Raw genomic sequence first — 24,232 nt, forward strand, 5'->3', positions numbered from 1 at the left:
TTAAACTGAAATGTATAATTTTAATGCCATAAGGGTCATTAACCAATCTGAGCAGAAATCCCATTCATTGGCATCCCTTTGCCGACCCCACGACCTATCTTAAGTTTCGATCTGATTAAAATATAATGAAAAACCATGATTCCTGGCACGTGAACATGTTTGCATGGCACACTTTTGTATGCCATGCATATAATGGAATGAGTTGCTAGGAGAGAGCAAGGTGTGTACCTTCACAGGCAAGAAATGCCTTTCCTTAATGCTTCTGACATACAAAACAAAACTTATCAAAACAATACTCCACAAACAGACACGAAAAGGGGAGGCAGCAGCACCTAACACATGGAGGGAAAATGTGATAGTTCAGCTACCTCTCCATTGGGCCGTTTCATTTGTTTTTCATGCATTCTGGTACAAGTTAGGGTAAAATTAAAGGTTTTCCCCTGACATTAAGTCTAGTCACCAACTCTGGGTTGGTGCTCATCTCCACTTCTAAGCCGAAGAGCCGGCGTTGTCCGTAGACACGTCCAAGGTCATGACTGCATGGAGTGCCGTTACCTTCCCGCTACCTTCCTGCCAGACAAGTTATGTAGTATCAAATGGTTCACTTGTGCATATCCCATTCCTTTTTCACCCAGAAGCTCATGGGAAAGCCTATATATCTCTATTTGTGGATAATTTTCTGTCTTGTCAGTGTATAATGACATTGAATGTTTGCCATATAGGTGTTCTGTGATGGCAGGATGAGAAGGGCAAAATATAAATACTTGGCTTGGGCGATCCAGTTCGTTAATTTCGTAATTCGTTATTAATTCGTATTTAAATTAGCTTACGATCCAATATTGAGCCATGCAGGAATCGTGTGAGGAGTAATTAAGAATCGAAACAATTTTTCCAATTTTCGTAATTATTTCGTAATTTTGTAATTGTATTTTATAATATGCAATTGTAATATATAATATAATATAATAATATTATGATAATATAATATATCAAGGCAATGGTATTCCCTGTAGTAACCTACGGATGTGAGAGCTGCACTATAGGGAAGGCTGAGCAAAGGAAGAGAGATGCTTTTGAACTGTGGTGTTGGAGGAAAGTTCTGAGAGTGCCTTGGACTGCGAGAAGATCCAACCAGTCCATCCTCCAGGAAATAAAGCCCGACTGCTCACTGGAGGGAAAGATACTAGAGACAAAGTTGAAGTACTTTGGCCACATCATGAGGAGACAGGAAAGCCTAGAGAAGACAATGATGCTGGGGAAAGTGGAAGGCAAAAGGAAGAGGGGCCGACCAAGGGCAAGATGGATGGATGGCATCCTTGAAGTGACTGGACTGACCTTGAGGGAGCTGGGGGTGGTAACGGCCGACAGGGAGCTCTGGCGTGGGCTGGTCCATGAGGTCACGAGGAGTCGGAGACGACTGAACGAATGAACAACAACAAAATATATTATATTATATTATATTATATTATATTATATTATTATAATACTATTATATTATAGTATTGTATATTATATTATTATATATTATATTACTATATTATTACTATATTATATTATAATTGTATATTATAATATAATATAATATATTATAATATAATGTAATATAATATAATATAATATAATAATAATATAATATAATAATATATAATATTATATTATACATATAATATAATATAATATACAATAATATAATATTATATTATAATAGTGTATAATATACAACAATATAATATAATCATATTATAATAATATAATATAATATAATTAATATAATATAATATAATATAGTTGTTGTTTGTTTTATCACACCAACAGTCAACAACAGAGGGAGAGGGAAGCTTCAGAAGTTCCCCCTATCCCGTTTGGAGGTTTTTTTAGCATATTGTGCAATCGCGTCCACCATTAACGAATCGATTCGTAATTTTACGAAATTTCATATATTTCGAAATTTTTTAAAGTAACATTTCGGAATTCTTTAAAAAAAACGAAACGCAAGGGCCCCCTAAAAACAAAACGAGTTTAGAACCAAATTTTTCCGTGGCTATCCAAGCCTAATAAATACTGTAAATAAAATAAAATAAAATAAGATTCTAATCTAAAAACTTCTTTCTTGTGTGGAAGCATAAAAGCAGTGAATAATTATATCTTTACATACATCTGTTTTAATATTGGTTTGTCTAAGCACATATAGTGTATTAAAACAGATGACAAATTCAGCTCCTCTCTTGATAATAAGGACAAGTACCTTATAGTATCAATAACTGAGTTGGCATAGAACTTTATCTGTTAAATATCGGAGGAAAAGTCCACAGATCTTAATGACAGAAGAGGAATTGACTCCATTCTCTCTCACCCTTTGCAGGTCTGTCATCTGCTGTGTTGGAAGTGGAGGTCGGCCGCAGCTCAGTGACTGTGATCCAAGGACAGCGGGCCATCCTGCCAGTCTCGTATACAACACACAGCAGCAGCGAGCCCTATGTTACGTGGCACCTGGAAAGGCCAGGGAATCCTCATCCCTTTCAGGTAAAATCCCAGACGGAATTTCACTGGGGGTTGGAAAATTGTGCTAAGCTTCAAATCCTACTGGTCCACTCTCAATAAGAATCTGATTCCTGCAGCCAACGCAGCTAGATCAGCAAAGTGGAAAGTGCAAACCACTTGGTGGGCTGGATTCCACAATGATATCACCATGGTAGTGGAGCCCCCGGTGGCGCAGTGGGTTAAACCCCTGTGCCAGCAGGACTGAAGACCGACAAGTCGCAGGTTCGAATCCAGGGAGAGGCGGATGAGCTCCCTCTGTCAGCTCCAGCTCCCCAAGTAGGGACATGAGAGAAGCCTCCCACAAGGATGATAAAAACATCAAAATCATCCGGGCGTCCCCTGGGCAATGTCCTTGCAGATGGCCAATTCTCTCACACCAGAAGTGACTTGCAGTTTCTCAAGTCACTCCTGACATGACCAAAAAAAAAACGATCACCATGGTACTGTCATCTTCATGCTTTTGTCCTTGCTAAATCTGAGGGTTGGCTTTGCCCTTTGTTGTTGTCATTTTCTCACATATGGAGAACATATCACAGGGTTTTCTTGTTAAGGTATGTTCATAGGAAGTGTGCCATTGCCTTCCTTTGAGGCTTAGGACCTTACTTGTCATCCAGCGAGTTTCCATGGCTTTCCATTGAATTCTTGACAGCAGAAGGTGTCACCCCAAAGGAGAGTCATCAGAGAATGCAAGCTGTTTATGGTGATTGTGTTGATGTGAGTACTGTGTGTCGTTGGGCAAGTAAGTTCAAAGATGTTGAGGTGGGAACATCTGACTTGCGTGACAAACAGAGTTGGATGTCCTGTGACAGCAGCCACCAAGTTTCACAAGCAAAAGGTTGACAGATTGATTCAGGAAAGTTGTCATATCACTCAGAGAGAAATTTCAAGCATAATTGGCATTCCACAAGAACATGTGGGTCACATTATTGCTTTGCCTGGCTATCGGAAGATCTGTGCACAATGGGTACCCAGGATGCTGATGCCTGAAATGAAAGCGCAGACTTGAAACTTCAGAGACTGGATCTCACCACTGTACGACAACCTCCATACAGTCCAGATTTAGCACCGTCTGGCTTCCATCTGTTCCCGATAACGAAAGATCTGCGGGGACATCATTATGCTTCTGATGAAGACGTTGAGAGAACTGTGATATGATAGTTGCAGAAACAGAGTGTCGACTTCTTCTGGAACGGCTTCAGAAAACTTGTTGGCAGAAATGTATCTGGGGGAAATGCAAAGGGATGCTATTTCAAGCAACTAAGGGGCAATGCAAACCAATTGTCTGGTGATTATGTGGAAAAGTGAATAGTGGTAGTTAAAGAGCACATTCTAAGGATTATTTCTGTGTTTGATTTATTAAAATATTCCCCTCCAAACTCAAGTAATGAAGGTGGAGGTATAACTTTTTATTCAACCCTCGTATTTCTAAGTGAACCTGCTCCAGGAATCCAAATGCACTGTGCCGTCACACCCAAACACTATAAAGTTAAAACTAAGATGTGCTACTCTCTCTCTGTCCGGGTGAACTGCGAGTGCATTACTTAGAAGCTCAAAATTCCCAGCAACTGAGGCCACTCCAGATTTGAACATCAACAGAACATTTATTTCTCAAAGTCCTTGACAGACTTGGCACAGCTTGATGAAGTTACAAACACAAACAGTCAACTTGTGAAACCATATAGATGTTCTTCCCTTCCCTTTTGCTTCAGCTACTGAATTAACTTTCCCCAACGGCAGAAAAATCCTGGGATCTTTTACCCTAACCCTGAGCTGCTATGTTTTAGAAAGAGCAAGTCTTCCCCTATCCAAGCTCAAGATTAGTTTGGGGATAAAGTAATGGAGCCTCTCCCAATGGCAGAGAAATCCTGAGATATTCTCTGCCCCAGCGCTGAGCTACTATCTTTTAGAAAGAGCAGGTCTTCCCCTATCTGAGCTCAGCACTAGTTTCTAAGGCAAGAGGGTAACCATACTCACGATGGCCTGTCTGAGCCGCCTAGCTGGACCACCAGCACATCTGAGGCTTTTTTTTCTGAACTAAAGAAGGCAGGAGAGTTTCTCCAAAATGGAGATCTCATCCCCAGGAAAAAGGGCGGTCTTTGGACCAAGGAGATACTTTTTTAAGTCAAAAGCTGCAAAAGGCTTCCAGCCTCTGTTAATGTTTGACTATTAGGGTGCTGCTAAGACTGTAGCAACCCTGGGGGAAATGCAAAGGGATGCTATTTCAAGCAACTAAGGGGCAATGCAAACCAAGCTCCTGGAAGACGTAACATGCACTCTGCTATCTGGAGTCCAGCTATCTATGTTGTTGTCTTTGCCCACTAGCGTGCAGGGGAACACTGAGCATATCTTAAAGCACTTTGCAGCCTGTAATGCATTCAGGTCCCAAAGACTCATAGCAATAGCACCCCACCCCCCTCCTTTTTTACAGCTGGGTGAGTGGATAAGATTCAAAGACATTCAAAGGTAAAAAAAAATACAGACATAATCCAAAATAGGATCTGTCGTCGAGTTAGAAGTAGATATGTACATGCATGTACACAAATGCACATACATAGAATCATAGAATCAGAGTCGGAAGAGACCTCATGGGCCATCCAGTCCAACCCCCTGCCAAGTAGCAGGAATATTTCATTCAAATCATCCCTGACAGATGACCATCCAGCCTCTGTTTAAAAGCTTCCAAAGAAGGAGCCTCCACCACACTCCGGGGCAGAGAGTTCCACTGCTGAACGGCTCTCACAGCCAGGAAGTTCTTCCTCATGTTCAGATGGAATCTCCTTTCTTGTAGTTTGAAGCCATTCTTCACCAGACAACCAACATAGGTAGCAGTTCTGGAGTGTCATGAAAACCCATCACACAATTATTTACTTCATTGTTACTTTTGTACTAGTGATGGAGAGAGAGGTTATTGTAATTTTCTTTCTCATGGGCCAGAGGAACTTGACTGACTTTACTACATGACTTCCAATTCTCTCAATTTGGAAAATAGTTTTTATTAATCTCTGGCTACATAAGGGCCATGAAAATCTCCATGATTTCATAGTATTTGTTCTGTTGTGTGCTGAGCCTGTAAAGAATTGTCTTTAAAACAGGGCGTGCAACCTTTTCCCAACGGGAAGCCAGGGGGTCCAAAGAGAAGTTCTCAGAGGTTTCCACCACAAACAGTCTTTAGATGGCTTGAGAAGTACAACAAAGTCTTTTATTAATGAACAATCAAACAGAAACTTCTCTTGTCTTCAGTAAAGTTAAGCAAATGATTCCAAGCTTTTAGGTAACTGGTAACTGGTGAATTCCTAATCTTGCCCACGAAGGACAGGCAACTGTCTTCAATAACTTCTTCTTTAAAGGAAAATCCCCCTTTTTAACTTCTCTCAGGCTAACTGTAATCTAACCCTTACTGATGTGGGCTCCGCTACCGGGTTGAACTGCGTCTCGAACGCTAAGTGAACCTACCAGCAAGGCAGTAGATGTTCTCCAGCTGGAGTTCTTTTAGTCTTTAGGGCTGCTTTCCTGGAAATTCTCAAAGCTGTGGAGATGCTTCCCTGGAAATTCTTAAAGGTTGAAGCTTTTGTACAGGGGAAGTTTACACACGTCCTGTACATTGGCTAACCTTGCTGAGACTAACTAAAAAATGGCTCCCTTCCCAATTGCCCTGAGCAAGGGGCGGGACCAAAACTTAATGATGATGGACAGGTGGCTTGCCCTATAACTGCAACCAAAAGAAGCCACCTATCTGCAGAGTCCCTGAAACCTAGGACTGCAAACAAACATCTAATGTAAAGCAAACAAAATTGGAGCTCCTGGTACAGCTTTACCAGAACAGTATTGACCCATGGCTGTTAAAGTGGGATCAACCTGCATTAATTCTATAGTGCAGATGAAACCTAAGAATACATGCAAAGTGGGCCAAATCTCTAATATGCCACCCTTTCCATAATCCTGGGAAGAAGTTGGAGCAAGAGAAGCAAAAGTCACTATTCAGATACTGGATTCCAGCTCTCATCATCCCTCAGATTTTGCTATCCAGGATAGGAATGATGGGAGGTGTAATCCAGCAACACTGGGAAGGTGGCCGGGGGGGGGGGGGGATTCTTTCACTTTGTGGACTGTCTAGTAATTGAAAGGAAGTCATTTAAAACAATGCCTTAAAGGTAAAATTAAGGTTTCCTCTCAACATTAAGTCTAGTTGTGTCTGACTCTGAGGGATGGTGCTCATATCCATTTCTAAGCCAAAGAGCTGGCATTGTCTGCAGACACCTCCAAGGTCATGTGGCCAGCATGACTGCATGGAGTGCCATTACCTTCCCACAGAAGCAGTACCCATTGCTCTACTCACATTTGCATGTCTTCGAACTGCTAGGTTGGCAGAAGCTGGGGCTAGCAATGGGAGCTCACCTAATCCCACAGATTCAAACCACCAACTTTCCAGTCAACAAGTTCCGCTGCTCCGTGGTTTAGCCCACTGTGCCACCACGGCCCTTAAAAATAATGTCTTACTGGCTATTAATTGGTTTCCCCAATAAAGAAAATAGAACTGAATAATCAGATTGTCTTTCACTTGGCTTGCATGAAAGGCAGTGAGTCTGAAGGAGGAGATTTCCCAGTCCTTGCTCGCCTTCTGCTGGCAAGTGAAAACATTTTTGCATCACCAGGCTGTTAAGAACTATCTGGGATGGGTTTTCGATGTTGTGTAGTGTTGTTTTAGAGTGTGTAGTTGGTTTTCTAATTGTTGTTAACTCTAAACAAGCATTAGCTATTTTGTAAAAACAACTTGTATTCTACTTTAATTGAATTTTTGGTAGATTTTAAAATTAATATTCATTTCAAATATGTTTATTTAGAGTAGGGGACTCAGGGCGGATTACAATGTACATATACATGGCAAACATTCAGTGCCATACACACACACACACACAACATATATAGACAGACACACAGAGACTATTTAACATTCCAGCTTTTTCCCCGGTGGCGCAGAGGGTTAAACCCCTGTGCCGGCAGGACTGAAGACCAACAGGTCACAGGTTCGAATCCGGGGAGAGGCGGATGAGCTCCCTCTATCAGCTCCAGCTCCTCATGCGGGGACATGAGAGAAGCCTCCCACAAGGATGATAAAACATCAAAATCATCCAGGCGTCCCCTGGGCAACGTCCTTGCAGACGGCCAATTCTCTCACACCAGGAGTCACTCCTGACACGACAAAAAAAAAGAGGGTATTCAGGCCACCAGGGGAGCTGTCGCTTTACCGTCCATTTGTGACACTGATGAAGTTCTTCCTCATTCTTTGCATGCTTGCTGGAGATTTTTATGGTGTCATAAATTAGTCTCCCTGCATAAGCGGTACCTACTTTTCCTACTTGACAGATGCAACTGTTTTTCGGGCTGCAAAGGTCGACAGCAAGGTACACAAATTGGTTGGAAGCTCACTCTGACCCAGGCCGGCTTTGAATTCATGACCTCTTGGTCAATAGTGATCTTAATGCAGCTGACTCCCAACCAGCTGCGCCATAGTCCCGGTGTTATTGCCTGCCTTGAGTTCCATTATTGGGGGGAAGGATTGGATGAGGATGATATTAACCACAACAAAAACAACAACAACATGGTTGATATTAATTTAAAAGCTGTATCATTGCTTAATCTTCGTCCCTTTCAGCCCCTTTAACCTGAGTAGAAGGTTTGGGGGAAAAACAGGAGATAAATGAATATAATCACCATCATGATCTAAACAGGGCTAAATAGGATGTCGGATTAGATCAGCACTGAGAGGCTGTTTAACCTAGAGAAGGACATAAGGAAAGCCATGAATGATCAGACCACAGTCCTGTCAAGCTCAGCAATCACTTTTTTTGAAAACCTTTCCCACTTCGGTTCCCCAGCGACTCCTATGGAAAGCACATAGCCTCTGATACTCTAAGGCAGCGTTTCTCAACCTGTGGGTCGAGACCCCTGGGAGGGTCATGAGGGGTGTTAGAGGGGTCGCCAAAGACCACCAGGAAACATAGTACTTTCTGTTGGTCATGGGGGTTCTGTGTGGGAAGTTTGGCCCAATTTTATCGTTGGTGGGGTTCAGAATGTTCTTTGATTGTAGGTGAACTATAAATCCCAGTAACTACAACTCCCAAATGTCAAGGTCTATTTTCCACAAACTCCACTAGTGTTCACATTTGGGCATATTGAGTATTCATGCCAAGTTTGGTCCTGATCCATTTTTTTTGAGTCCACAGAGCTCTCTGGATGGAGGTGAACTACAACTTCAAAACTCAAGACCCATCAAACACTTCCAGTATTTTCTCTTGGTCTTGGGAGTTTTGTGTGCCAAGTTTGGTTCAATTCCATCATTGCTGAACTTCAAAATGCTCTTTGAGTGTAGCTTAACTATAAATCCCAGGAACTACACCTCCCCGCAACCCTACCAGTATTCAAATCTGGATGTATTGGGTACTTGTGCCAAATTTGATCCAGTGAATGAGAATATATCCTGCATATCAGATATTTACAATATGATTCATAATGATAGCAGAATTACAGTTACGAAGTAGCAACAGAAATAATTTTATGATTGGGGGTCACCACAACAGGAGGAACTGCATTAAGGGGTCGTGGCATTAGGAAGGTTGAGAACCACTGCTCTAGGGTAATATACTAAACAATGGTCCTAAGGAGAGATTAGAGAGATGGGCCAAAACTAACAAAATGAAGTTGAACAGTGACAAATGCAAGATACTCCACTTTGGCAGGAAAAACGAAATGCAAAGATACAAAATGGGGAACAATGCATCGCTCGAGAGCAGTACGTGTGAAAAAGATCTTGGAGTCCTCGTGGACAACAAGTTAAACATGAGCCAACAATGTGATGTGGTGGCAAAAAAAGCCAATGGGATTTTGGCCTGTATCAATAGGAGTATAGTGTCTAGATCTAGGGAAGTCGTGCTACCCCTCTATTCTGCCTTGGTTAGACCACACCTGGAATATTGTGTCCAATTCTGGGCACCACAATTGAGGAGAGATATTGAGAAGCTGGAATGTGTCCAGAGGAGGGCGACTAAAATGATAAAGGGTCTGGAGAACAAGCCCTATGAGGAGCAGCTTAAGGAGCTGGGCATGTTTAGCCTGAAGAAGAGACGGCTGAGAGGGGATATGATAGCCATGTATAAATATGTGAGAGGAAGCCACAGGGAGGAGGGAGCAAGATTGTTTTCTGCTTCTCTGGAGATTAGGATGCGGAACAATGGCTTCAAACTACAAGAAAGGAGATTCCATCTGAACATGAGGAAGAACTTCCTGACTGTGAGAGCTGTTCAGCAGTGGAACTCTCAGCCCCGGAGTGTGGTGGAGGCTCCTTCTTTGGAGGCTTTTAAACAGAGGCTGGAAGGCCATCTGTCAGGGGTGCTTTGAATGCAATATTCCTGCTTCTTGGCAGGGGGTTGGACTGGATGGCCCATGAGGTCTCTTCCAACTCTTTGATTCTATGATTTTAAATCCTCATATTGTCAGCTTTTCCAGTTGGTTCTCTTCAATCCTGCTGTCACATGGGATTGCAACATCGACAATCCATACTTTGTTTGTTAACACAATCGTGAGGTCAGGGGTATTTTGCTCCAAAACTCTGTCTGAATTTGGAAGTCCCAGAGTAGCTTGACATGTTCATTCTCTGTAACTTTTTCCGGCTTGTGATCCCACCCGTTCTTTGTTGCAGGCAGAACACAAACTTGTTAATCGCCCCTTCCTGATGTCATGAATTTCTACTGCCTCTCATCTCTACATAGACAACCTGTCAATGCTAGTATTATCTTGCTATTATGCATTTGATTGAATGTGTCTACTCTGAGTGGGACTAGCAAAGAGCATTTATTTTTATGGCAGGCCAAGCTGTTTTGGCAGGAACATTGATTCCTTTCATCTGTCTTTCAGATCTTGGTGTATATGTCTGGAACAACCAAAGTGGAAGACATGGATCTCAAGCGACGGCTGAACTTTTTGTACCCCATGCCTTTTCACAATGTCTCGCTTGCCATCAATGATACCAAAGAAACGGACTCTGGCCAGTACATGTGCACAGTGAACGTTGCAGGAGATACTACCAAGATGGGGAAAAACACAGGACTTGTGAACCTCACCGTTCTAGGTAAATTTGGCCTCAGTTCACTGCTGGTTTGGACAACCTGGGCTTGGAGGCAATTCCAGATCCCCCAAGGCAACTATTTACGAGCCTGCTTTCTGTACGAAAAGATGAGTTTCAGATGTTTCCATGTCACTATTTTGCTCCTGAAACACACACACCAATTGGACTTTGCTATGTTGCTCAGGTTTTCAGATCTTTTCAGCTATGGAATCTGCTTTGCTGTGTAAAAACTTTCTCTAGACCCCATTAAACACCAATAAGCCACAATCTTAGGCCTCATCTGTGTGGCAAGCTTGTGAATCTTTGATTTTGTGTGTGTGTGTCAGGAGTGAGAGAATTGGCCATCTGCAAGGACATTGCCTGGGATGCTTGGATGTTTTAACATCCTGTGGGAGGCTTCTGTTATGTCTCCATGTGAGAAGCTGGAGCTGACAGACAGGAGCTCATCCCACTCCCCGGAAATGAACCACTGGCATTTCGATCAGCAGTCTTGCCAGCACCAAAGGCTCCTTGTGAATCTTGATGTACAAGGATGACTAATTTCTGTAGCTCTCTTCCGACTATATGGAAAAAATATTTTTTTTCATGCAATATACCCAAAATATACAGAAATGCATTTTTTTTTCAAAAATATGTTTTTATGGAAAAACTTTCAAAACCTGTGTTTGGCATAAAACCTATTGCTGGAAAAAAAATGTATTTCCACATGGCAGATGTGAATGCTGATCAAAAACTGTAGAATTCACACCTCTATGTTATCTTTCTTGACCAGTTTTCCTGTGTATTTTTCAACCAGAGAATGAGTAATGGTGAATATTCTATCACCCCTTCTGTGTAGCTATCACTGTTGTTTTTCTGCAGGTTTTCACTAAATTTTGTACATGTTCAAACTGGGATTATAGACTACTCCATGATGTGAGGACTTGCAGATTGGCAAGGATTATAACATTATCTGTCATCTCCCATTTTTTCAACAACAAGAATAGATAGATATATCCTTGTTTTCATCCAAAATATCTGCATGAGTATATGGTCTACAAAGGGCAATTTAGACCTATTAGCTTAACAAAAGATCTTGATGGAAACTGCTTGAATTGATTCCTGGAGAAGGATCAACGCTGCTGTTTGCATTAGATGTTTTGACATGTATTTTGAGATCTACTAGAGAGACCCTTCTCTCTGTCTCATCACCCACAAAGATACATGTAATGGAATTTATAATCTATATAAATAAAAATGTAATTTTTGTTTGTGGGATTAACATAACTCAAAAACCACTGGATGAATTGACACCAAATTTGGACACAAGATACCTATCAGGCCAATGAGTGACCATCACTCATAAAAACACTGAAAAACACAGGAGAAGGGACTTAAAAAGCCAAAAATCCCTACAAAAATGCATTACAACGCATGCACAAAACAACATATATATATATACACACACACACAAACACACATATATACACACATATATGCATATACACACACAAAACACATACACAGAAAGGGGGAAGGGAGGGAGGGAGGAGAGAGTGAGAAGGAGGGAAGGAAAGAAATTAAGGTAGAGGAGGAAGGAAGGAGAGGAGGGAGAGAAAGAGGGAAAGAAGAAGGGAAAGAAGGAGGGAAGGAGAGAAGGAAGGAAAGAAAGGTAGAGAAGGAAGGAAGGAGAGAAGGAAATAAAAAAGTGAAAGACGGAAGGAAGGAGAGAAGGAACGAAAGAGAGAAAGAGGGAGAGAATGAAGGAAGGAAAGAAACAAGGAAGGATAGAACCAAAGAGCAAAGGAAGCGAGAAAAGAAACAGGTAGAGAAGGAAGAAAGAAGAAGAGAAAGAAAAAGAGGGAAGGAAGGAAAGAGGGAGGGAAGAAAGGAGAGAAAGAAAAAAGGAGAGAAAGGCGGAGGGAAGGTTGGCCACAGCAACGTGTGGTGGGTACAGCAAGTACAGATATAAGAAATTATGAAATGCAGATAGAACTGATCCCAGTTTCACATTTCACCTACAAGAATATTGGGTTGTTGCAGGTTTTCTGGGCTATAATGGCCATGTTCTAGAAGCATTCTCTCCTGACATTTCGCCTGCATTTATGGCAGGCATCCTCAGAGGTTGTGAGGTCTCTCAACCTCTGGGGACAGACCTCAAACCTCTGAGGTTGCTTGCCATAGATGCAGGCTAAACGTCAGGAGAAAATACTTATGAAACATGGCCATACAGCCCGAACATGGCTATACAGCCATTATAGTTTTCTGTGGGTGAGCAGGTGGCAACTACTGGATGGCATATGTTCTGTATCAGAAACTAGAGCTGATGTGGTCTATCCAGTTTCCTGAATCAGCCCCCCAAATGACCAAATTGAATCTAAAGTTGACCAAAAACTGAATCTTTCAGAACTAATGTTGGAGAGTGGTCACTGGCCAAAAGAAGGTTGGGAACCACTGGACTACAGGAAAGTAGCCCAAAGACTTCTCTTTTGAGGACAGATTGTTTAGGTGGTACACATCTTGTATAATGTGGTGGAACAATAATATGAGGAGAAAGTAGGAAATAATAGAAGAGAGAGAATAATTTAAAAAGAGAAAAAAAATGTCCTGGTGACTTCCATCTAAACCTTTGTGGTGTAATAGATATTCGTTCCATAAAAATTGTATATTAAAATTAAGAAACAAAAAGTTGACTTTAACCTAAGTTGAAACCATTTTCCTAAAAGGTCCATTTAATAATGTTTCCTTATGGACTATTGCCATTTTTATGATTCATATTTGTAAGTATATTCATTTAGTTATTTTATAATTCGATCACTTTTATACTTCTGTATTTTGTGGATTTTAAATTATGCTTTAAAAAAATATCTGTTGTAAGCCGCCTTCAGTTTCAAACTTGGGAAAAAGTGATGACAATGACAATGATGGTAATAAACATCACTTGGGCATGACTGGATTGGAAACTGAATGCAAAAATGTTCCACTATACCACTGCCACTCAATATAGGTTATGTTGTTTTCTGCTCTTTGTTTTGCAGTCCCACCATCATCACCTAAGTGTCAGATTCATGGCAGCCCCCACACAGGAGGGAATATCACCATGACCTGCCGCTCCATTGTGGGCAAGCCAGCCCCCTCTTACCGTTGGCAGCGCACTGGCCCCAACTCACAGGTCTTCTATGCACCTGTACAAGGTAGGAGCAGAATATGCCCAGGTATAACTGTGAATATCCCTAACTATGTCTGAGACTTAAGCCAGGAGTCTCCCCTTGAAAGATATAGAGTGAGGCAGAGAGATGGGTGTCCAAAACACAGGACATTCATTTGGACACACAATTCTTACAGTTTTTTATTTTTTGTTTTGTTTTGTTTTCATGTCAGAAGTGACTTAAGAAGCTGCAAGTCGCTTCTGGTGTGAGAGAATTGGCCGTCTCCAAAGATGTTGTCCAGGGAACGCTGGGATGTTTTGATATTTTCCTATCCTTGTGGGAGGCTTTTATCATGTCCCTGTATGGGGAGCTGGAGCTGACAGAGGGAGCTCATCCGCCCTCTCCTTTGATTCGAACCTCTGACCTATCGGTCTTCAATCCTGCCAGCACAAGAGTTTAACCTATTGTGCTACCAGGGGCTCCAATTCTTACAGTGCTGACTTTGGAAAGCAGTGTAGTACGGTATCTTATACACAGCTTTCCAACAACCCATCTTCCCATTAGCAGCCTGGTATTCTCTTCCAGATGATGCTCCAGGGCCTTAGCTACATAGTAGAGAATCCATGCTTTGCTCTGTACAAATATAAATCTGGTGCATACCTAGTAAAAAAAAATCAGATGTGAAGTTGGGTTATCTGTTTCTGAGATGGAAATATCATAGTACATTTTGAGACCTTCAGAATCTCTGAGCCAGCATGATGGTTAGACTAGTTAAGACTACAGATTCCAGAACACTTCATCCAGCATGGCTGTTGGAGAGTTTAGCTATGCTAGCCAAAAGATTATGGGAGATATAGTCAAGAAACTATTTTTCTCAAGCTCCGACTGTTCCATCTGCTCCTTAGACATGTTTGGTTATGTCATCTGATTTGGCAAATTCTGGTATTATTTAGTTAATTAATTAATTAATTAATTGTGTCAGGAGCAACCAGAGATTTGTATTACATATTTAACAAAAGAAACAAACAGACAAAACACAGAGTTTGCAAGGTTGGTAGTTGATTAAATGTCCTTTGACCAGTATCTGGCCACTTGGACTGCCTCTGGTGTTGCCGCAAGAAGGTCCCCCATTGTGCATGTGGCAGGGCTCAGGTTGCAGGTGGTCAGTGGTTTGCTCTTCTCCACACTTGCATGTTGTGGATTCCACTTTGTAGCCCCATTTCTTAAGATTGGTTCTGCATCTCGTGGTGCCAGAGCGCAGTCTGTTCAGCGCCTTCCAAGTCGCCCAGTCTTCTGTGTGCCCAGGGGGGAGTCTCTCATTTGGTATCAGCCATTGATTGAGATTCTGGGTTTGAACCTGCTACTTTTGGACTCTCGCTTGCTGAGGTGTTCCAGCAAGTGTCTCTGTAGATCTTAGAAAACTATTTCTTGATTTAAGTCGTTGACGTGCTGGATGATACCCAAACATGGGATGAGCTGGAGATGTCACTGCCTTGGTCTTTTCACTATTGGCTGCTACTTCCCGGCGGATGTCAGGTGGTGCAATACCGGCTAAGCAGTGTAATTTCTCCAGTGGTGTAGGACGCAGACACCCCGTGATAATGCGGCATGTCTCATTCAGAGCCACATCCACTGTTTTAGTGTGGTGAGATGTGTTCCACACTGGGCATGCATACTCAGCAGCAGAGTAGCACAGAGCAAGGGCAGATGTCTTCACTGTATCTGGTTGTGATTCCCAGGTTGTGCCAGTCAGCTTTCGTATGATATTGTTTCTAGCACCCACCTTTTGCTTGATGTTCAGGCAGTGCTTCTTGTAGGTCAGAGAACAGTCCAGAGTGACTCTCAGGGATTTGGGTGTGCTGCAATGCTCCAGTGGGATTCGTTCCCAGGTAATCCTCAGAGCTCGGGATGCTTGTCTGTTCTTAAGGTGAAAGGCACATGTCTGTGTTTTAGATGGATTAGGCATCAGCTGGTTTTCCCTGTAATAGGCGGTAAGAGCACCTAGAGCTTCAGATAGCTTCTGTTCAACCATCTCAAAGCTCCCTGCTTGAGTAGTATAATTGTATAATTAAATTCATACAATTCAACATGCAACTACAGGCTCTGAATATGGCTTGCTGAAATCAGCAACAGTTAACGCTAACCACAAGCAACACGGCAAGCTAGTTAGCAAAAAAGTGAAAGTGGAGGAACTCAACTCTCAGCAAGTAGCAGAAGAGCACGCATGTCCAAAGCTGTCTATGACTTGTGTTTGCCATTACAAACCATAGTTTAGCATGACGTGTGAGCACTTTATTGTGTGTTTGTGTGCATGTGTGTGTATGTCATGGTTTAAAAAGCTGAAATATGAAGTTATTATTCTATTTGTGTATTTTCTTGCTTCTAGATCATGTGAAGGGGGTCTTGACACTCAAAAATCTCACCACTGATATGTCAGGAACCTATGTTTGCAATGCCTCCAGCATATCTGGCTATTCGAACTGCACCATCATCCTGGAGGTGAATCCACGTAAGTGCCCTGTGGGAACAGCAATATTCCTTCCTAATTCAAGGGCAGCTGATGGCTCTTATGTCAATCTATATAAATAAAAATGTAATGTTCGTTTGTGGGATTAACAGAACTCAAAAACCACTGGGCGAATGGACACCAAATTTGGACACAAGACACCTAACAACCCAATGTATATCCTTCACTCAAAAATATTGATTTTGTCATTTGGGAGTTGTAGTTGCTGGGATTTATAGTTCACCTACACTCAAAGAGCATTCTGAACTCCACCAATGATGGAATTGAACCAATATTGGGACACAGAACTCCCATGACAAACAGAAAATACTGGAAGGGCTTGGTGGGCATTGATCTTGAGTTTTGGAGTTGTAGTTCACCTACATCCAGACAGCATTGTGGACTCAAATAATAAGGGGTCTGGAGCAAACTCGGCACAGATACTCAATATGCCCAAAAGTGAACATTGGTGGAGTTTGGAGAAAATAGACCTTGACATTTGGGAGTTCAGATCGAAACTTAAGGTAGGTCGTGGGATCGGCAAGGGGATACCAGTGAATGGGATTTCTGCTCAGATTGGTTAATGACCCTTATGGCATGAAAATTATTCATTTCAATTTAATAATATAATTGCTATAGGCTATCGATTCCAATGCTAAATCTATATAAATAAAAATGTAATGTTCATTTGTAGGATTAACAGAACTCAAAAACCACTTGACGAATTGACACCAAATTTGGACACAAGACACCTAATAATTACCCATAATGTCCTTCACTTAAAAAAAAAATGATTTTGTCATTTGGGAGTTGTAGTTTCTGGGACTTACCGTTCACCTACAATCAAAGAGCATTCAGAACCCACCAACTGTAGAATTGGGCCCAACTTCCCACACAGAACCCCCATGACCAACAGAAAATACTATTTTTCTGATGGTCTTTGACGACCTCTCTGACACCTCCCTTGCGACCCCTCCCAGGGGTCCCGACCCCCAGGTTGAGAAAAGCTGCTATAGGGTGTTTTGCCCTTCCATAATCATTTGCTTTTCCAAATTCATTTCTCTCCACACTTTTAAGGATCAGCCATGAAGATAGGAAATGCTACCTTCTGCCATCAAACTTCCATTTAGCAATTCACATGAAGAAAGTACAGGCTTGGAAGAACAAATGGCTTGATTTGGTATCAAGTGGTACATGTTTCTGAGAAGCTTGGCAGATGCTTTTGACTGCTATTACAATGCAGACAGGTTCAGCTCAGGAACATTCCTCATAGCAGAACAGAATGACTGGTGTCAAGAGAAAAGCTTTGAATCCCCACCGCTCCAACAAGCTGCACCTTCTGCCAAATTATTAGGTGCTCTTTCTGCACTCCTTGCCACCCAAATTTGTTTCTAGTATTCTATTTTAATTTCTTTTGAGTTGGAGATCAATTGAGCCTTGTGTGTGTTTAGCTTGGTTATTTGCTTTTGCTAATGATGTGTTTATCTGTATTTGAATAGTTATTATCTATATAAATAAAAATGTAATGTTCGTTTGTGGGATTAACAGAACTCAAAAACCACTGGGGTAATTGACACCAAATTTGGACACAAGACACCTACACACCCAAGGAGTGGCCATCACTTAAAACAAATTGATTTTGTCATTTGGGAGCTGTAGTTGCTGGGATTGATAGTTAACATACAATCAAAGAGCATTCTGAACTCCACCAATGATGGAATTGAACCAATCATGGCACACAGGACTCCCATGACAACACTAGAAGGGTTCCGGCCCAAGATACCTATCCGACCGCATCTCTGCCTATGAACCCACCAGGACTTTGAGATCTTCCGGGGAGGCCCTGCTCTCAATCCCGCCAGCTTCACAAGCACGTCTGGCGGGGACGAGAGATAGGGCCTTCTCGGTGGTGGCTCCCCAGCTATGGAACACCCTTCCCACAGACATTAGACTAGCACCATCTCTAATGGTATTCCGCAAAAAAGTAAAGACCTCGTTATTTGTGCAGGCGTTCGAATAATTAGTGCAATGAATGGTAATGACATAGGAATGGAACAATGGATGACGAATCTGGATCATGTTTTTTAGTGATGAGACGCTAGTTAATGGTTATTATAGTAATTGTGTACTAATTGTGTATTAGGTTAGGTTGTTAACTGTTTTTTATATTGGTGCATTGAATTTTGCTGTTCTTGTGTGTTGTGAACCGCTGTGAGTCGCCTCCGGGCTGAGAACAGCGGTATATAAGTAAAGTAAAGTAAAGTAAAGTAAAGTAAATAAATAAATAAATTGACCTTGAGTTTGGGAGTTGTAGTTCACCTACATCCAGAGAGCACTGTGGACTCAAACAATGATGGATCTGGACCAAACTTGGCATGGATACTCCATATACACAAATGTGAACACTAGTGGAGTTTGAGAGAAATAGACCCTGACATTTGGGAGTTGTAGTTACTGGGATTTATAGTTCACCTACAATCAAAGAGCATTCTGAACCCCACCAACGACAGAATTGGGGCAAACTTCTGACACAGAACCCCCATGACCAACAAAAAATGCTTTATGCCATCCAATCCAATTCCCTTCACCGGGGCAAGAAAACATAATCAAAGCCCTCCTGACAAAGACCCATCCAGCCATAGATATAGATAGATATATATGATTCACAGAGAGAGAGAGATATGGTATCGTAGATTTGAAAGGGACCCCTAGACAAGTACAATTATCTGTTGCATGTTCCAGAGAAGGCAAACCAGACACTCTCCACATCAACACTGACAAAGAAAAACAAGAAATACTGTTTACCCACAAGCATTAAGAAATTGCATATATTGGAAACCAACACTTTCACGTTACTTTATTTTCCAGATCACCAGACTGGGCCACAGCAACGCGTGGCAGGGGACAGCTAATCTATATAAAAAAAGGTTATGATTCGTTTGTAAGATTAACATAACTCAAAAACCACTGGACGAATTGACACCAAATTTGGACATAATACACCTCTCAGGCCAATAAGTGACCATCACTTATAAAAACACTGGAAAGCATGGCAGAAAGGACTTAAAAAGTCTAAAAAGCAAAAAGATACTAAAAAGGGAAGGAATGAGAGAAAGAAAGGAGAGATAGAGGGAGGGAAGGTTGGTCACAGCAAATCATGGCGGGTACAGCTAGTTGGCTGATAAATAAGTTGGCAACCCAATTTGGTGAACAGATTGTGCATAGTTGGGCAGTGCTTCTCAACCTTGGGTCCCCAGATGTTTTTGGCCTACAACTCCCAGGAATCCCAGTCAGTTTACCAGTTGTTAGGATTTCTGGGAATTGTAGGCCAAAAACATCTGGGGGGCCCAGGTTGAGAACCACTGTAGTAGGGAGTTGGACTAGATAGCCCATATAGTCTTTTCCAATTCTATAATTCCATGGTTCTATAAGCCTGATATTTCAGTCAAAGGGACAAATGCCTAAATGAACCTATACAGCTGTGGGTCATCAAATAATATCAGTGCATGTCTGAACTGAATAAGAGAGCATATATCCAGCCTTGTGATGTTACTGACCCATTGTACAATTCAGGATCTGGTTATGGAATATGTTATCTTCCCCTCTAACAATCTTTTTCTTCCCTTATCTTCTCTGTTGTGGCTCCGTTTGCAGCGTTCAATGCAGCAGTGGTGGCTGGTGCAGTGGTGGGAACTCTCATTGGACTTGGCCTGATCATCTTGTTTCTGCTTCAGATGATGGCTTATCGAAAGAGGAAAAAAGAGGCCCAAGAGGAAATGGCTAATGAAATCCGGTAAGTTGCCAAACGTTTGACACACTATAAGACAGATGTAAGGAACACACCCATCCTAACCTTCTTATTTTATTTATTTATTTATTTTGAATATTTTTATTCCATCCTTCTCAACCCCTTGTGTGTGTGTGTGTGGGGGGGGGGGGGGGGGATGCACCACGGTATCCTTCTGGGACGCCTCGCGGGAATGGGCCTTGGAGGCACTCTTCTGCAGTGGCTCCAGTCCTTCCTAAAGGGTCGATCTCAGAAGGTGTTGCTGGGGAACTCCTGTTCTGCCCCACAACCATTGTCTTGTGGGGTTCCACAGGGATCAATATTGTCTCCCATGTTGTTTAACATCTACATGAAGCCGCTGGGAGAGACCATCCAGAGTTTCGGGGTGTGATGTCATCTGTACGCGGATGATGTCCAACTCTGTCACTCCTTTCCACCTGCTACTAAGGAGGCTGTTCAGGTCCTGAACCGGTGCTTGGCCGTTGTGACGGTCTGGATGAGGGCGAACAAATTGAAATTGAATTCAGACAAGACAGAGGCACTCCTGGTCAGTCGCAAGGCCGAACAGGGCATAGGGTTACAGCCTGTGTTGGACGGGGTCACACTCCCCCTGAAGGCGCAGGTTCGCAGCTTGGGTGTGATCTTGGACTAGTCGCTGAGCCTGGAACCCCAGGTTTCAGTGGTGACCAGGGGAGCATTTGCACAGTTAAAACTTGTGCGCCAGCTGCGCCCGTACCTTGGGAAGTCTGACTTGGCCACGGTAGTCCACGCTCTGGTTACATTCCGTATAGACTACTGCAACGCTCTCTACGTGGGGTTGCCTTTGAAGACTGCTCGGAAGTTTCAAATGGTCCAGCGTTCGGCAGCCAGGTTGCTAACAGGAGCAGCACTCAGGGAGCATACTACTCCTTTGTTGCGCCAGCTCCACTGGCTGCCAGTTTGCTACCGGGCACAATTCAAAGTGCTGTCGTTAGCCTATAAAGCCCTAAATGGTTCTGGCCCTTTACCTCTCCGAATGCATCTCCTCCTATGAACCGGCTAGGACACTAAGATCATCTGGGGAGGCCCTACTCTCTGTCCCGCCTGCATCACAGGAGCGCTTTGCGGGGACGAGAGACAGGGCCTTCTCAGTGGTGGCCCCTCGGCTGTGGAACGCCCTGCCTGCAGATATCAGATCGGCCCCCTCCCTGCTGGCGTTTCAGAGGAAAGTGAAGACCTGGCTGTTCGAACAAGCATTTGATTAAACAGTGTAATTGAACATAGGAATACGGAATAATGAATGATGAGACTGGATTCTGATTTTACTGTTGAGGCGCTAATGATTGTTATACGGATGTTTAATGATTTATGTTACAATTGTTTTGAATTGCCCTATACTTGTCTCATGATGTTTTGTATCAATGTTGTTCACCGCTTTGAGTCGCCTGAGGGCTGAGAAAAGCGGTATAGAAATAAAGTAATTAATTAATTAATTAATTAATTAAATAGAATCTACTAAGAATTACCACTCTGGTGATCATTATTAGCTGAAAACCTTGGTTGGATGCTCCATCAACTTTATACATAATCCATTTTCAAGTCATTGTCAATATTCATTGTCATTGTCCGCTTAATTACCCGAAGGCTTGGTCCCACATCCACATTTTTAACTTTTTTTCTAAAGGTGGGGAGGGATGAAGATGACCTAATTTCCCTGGGGAGTGAGTTCCACTGGCAGGGGGGCTACCACCGAGAAGGCCCTGTCTGTTGTGGCTCAGCTGGAGCCTCAGGCAGAAGGTGATGGGATTCAGATTCATGAAGATGTTCCTGTTGTTTTTGAAGAAGAATCTGAGGAGGTTCAGTTTCCCATGGCAAGGAATGTTTCAGATGATGTTTCCGATGCTAGTGAAACTATCCAGGTGCAGATTGAGGAGGATGGCTCCCAGCCTGACAATTCTCAGGCACCTAACGAGCTATCTGACCTTGAGAGCTATGAAGATTTAGATAGGGAGGATCACTTACAATTCAAAGTTCGCTACAGTGCGAGGCTTGCTAACAAGAGGGAGGTTATTTATTTATTTACTTTATTTATATACCGCTTTTCTCAGCCCTCAGGCGACTCAAAGCAGTGAACAACATCGATGCAAAACATCACGAGACAAGTATAGGGCAATTAAAAACAATTGTAACATAAATCATTAAACATCAGTATAACAATCATTAGCGCCTCAACAGTAAAATCAGAATCCAGTCTCATCATCCATTATTCCGTATTCCTATGTTCAATTACACTGTTTAATCAAATGCTTGTTCGAACAGCCAGGTCTTCACTTTCCTCCGAAACGCCAGCAGGGAGGGGGCCGATCTGATATCTGCAGGCAGGGTGTTCCATAGCCGAGGGGCCACCACTGAGAAGGCCCTGTCTCTCGTCCCCGCCAAGCGCGCCTGTGATGCAGGCGGGACCGAGAGCAGGGCCTCCCCAGATGCTCTTAGTGTCCTAGTCGGTTCATAGGAGAAGATGCGTTTGGAGAGGTAAGTAGGGCCAGAACCGATTAGGGCTTTATAGGCCAACACCAGCACTTTGAATTGTGCCTGGTAGCAAACTGGCAGCCAGTGGAGCTGGCGCATCAGAGGAGTTGTATGCTCCCTGAGTGCCGTTCCTGTTAGCAACCTGGCTGCTGAACAATGGACCATTTGAAGCTTCCGAGCAGTCTTCAAAGGCAACCCCACATAGAGGGCGTTGCAGTAGTCTATACAGGATGTAACCAGAGCGTGGACTACCGTGGCCAAGTCAGGGGTCTTGGCTAGGTTAGGGGTCAACGGAATGCGTTCATGCTGGGAAAGTATATTAAACGGGGTGTTTAAAGGCAAATCTTTGTCAGTACAACTTCTGCGAACAACCTGGTAACTGGGTTGTTGTAAGTTTTTCCGGGCTATATGGCCATATTCTGGAGGCAATTTTTCTCCTGACGTTTTGCCTGCATCTATGGCAAGCATCCTCAGAGGTAGTAGGTCTGTTGGAAGTAGGAAAAATGGGTTTATATATCTGTGGAATGACCAGGGTGAGACAAAGGACTTTTGTCTGCTGGGGCTAGGTGTGAATGTTTCAGCTGATCACCTTGATTAGCATTCAATGGCTTGGAAGTGCCCGGGGGATCCCTTGTGGAGAGTGATTTTATATGCCTGTTTGTTTCCCCTCTGTTGTTTTGCTGTTGTGATTTTTGAGTCCTTTAATACTGATAGCCAGATTTTGTTCATTTTCATGGTCTATTCCTTTCTGTTCAAATTGTCCACATGCTTGTGGATTTCCATGGCTTCTCTGTGCAGTCTGACATGGTGGTTGTGAGAGTGGTCCAGCACTTCTGTGTTCTCAAATAATATGCTGTGTCCAGGTTGGTTCATCAGGTGCTCTGCTATGGCTGATTTCTCTGGTTGGAGTAGTCTGCAGTGCCTTTCATGTTCCTTGATGCGTGTCTGGGCGCTGCGTTTGGTGGTCCCTATGTAGACTTGTCCACAGCTGCATGGTACACGGTAGACTCCTGCAGAGGTGAGAGGATCCCTCTTGTCCTTTGCTGAACGTAGCATTTGTTGGATTTTCTTGGTGGGTCTGTAAGTGGTTTGTATGTTGTGTTTCCTCATCAGTTTTCCTATGCGGTCAGTGGTTCCCTTGATGTATGGCAAGAACACTTTTCCTCTGGGTGGATCTTCATCTTTACTCTCGTGGTTTGTTCGGTTTGTTCTTGGTCTTGCAGTTCTTCTGATGTCTGAGGTGGAGTATCCATTGGCCTGTAGAGCCCAGTTGAGGTGGTTCAGTTCATCTTGGAGAAGGAGGGGTTCGCAGATTATTTTTGCACGGTCTGCCAAGGCTTTAATTGTGCTTCTTTTTTGACTTGGGTGATGGTTGGAGTTTTTATATAGATATCTATCCGTGTGTGTGGGTTTTCTGTAAACGGTGTGACCCAATGGTTGATCTGGTTTGCGGATGACTAGGACATCTAGAAAAGGCAGTCTTCCTTCATTTTCTTTTTCCATGGTGAATTGGATGTTTGGGTGGATGCTGTTAAGATGTTCCAGGAACCTGTTGAGTTCTTCTTCTCCATGGCTCCAAATAGTGAAGGTGTCATCCACATATCTGAACCATATCGTGGGCTTTTTGGTTGCTGTTTCGA

The 24,232-nt window shown here is 42.8% G+C and overlaps 1 protein-coding gene across 1 annotated transcript in view; it reads left to right on the forward strand.

Moving 5' to 3' along the window:
- ESAM (endothelial cell adhesion molecule) overlaps nucleotides 1–24,232 on the forward strand; it is a 125,892-nt gene that overhangs the window by 96,584 nt on the left and 5,076 nt on the right. Inside the window, exons 2-6 of the mRNA XM_060787139.2 lie at nucleotides 2,363–2,523; nucleotides 10,453–10,666; nucleotides 13,681–13,836; nucleotides 16,178–16,300; nucleotides 19,952–20,090. Coding sequence (XP_060643122.1) covers nucleotides 2,363–2,523; nucleotides 10,453–10,666; nucleotides 13,681–13,836; nucleotides 16,178–16,300; nucleotides 19,952–20,090 — 793 coding nt within the window. The remainder of the gene's footprint in view (nucleotides 1–2,362; nucleotides 2,524–10,452; nucleotides 10,667–13,680; nucleotides 13,837–16,177; nucleotides 16,301–19,951; nucleotides 20,091–24,232) is intronic.

The sequence above is a fragment of the Anolis sagrei genome, chromosome 7, assembly GCF_037176765.1.
Source record: "Anolis sagrei isolate rAnoSag1 chromosome 7, rAnoSag1.mat, whole genome shotgun sequence".
NCBI classification, from domain to species: domain Eukaryota; kingdom Metazoa; phylum Chordata; class Lepidosauria; order Squamata; family Dactyloidae; genus Anolis; species Anolis sagrei.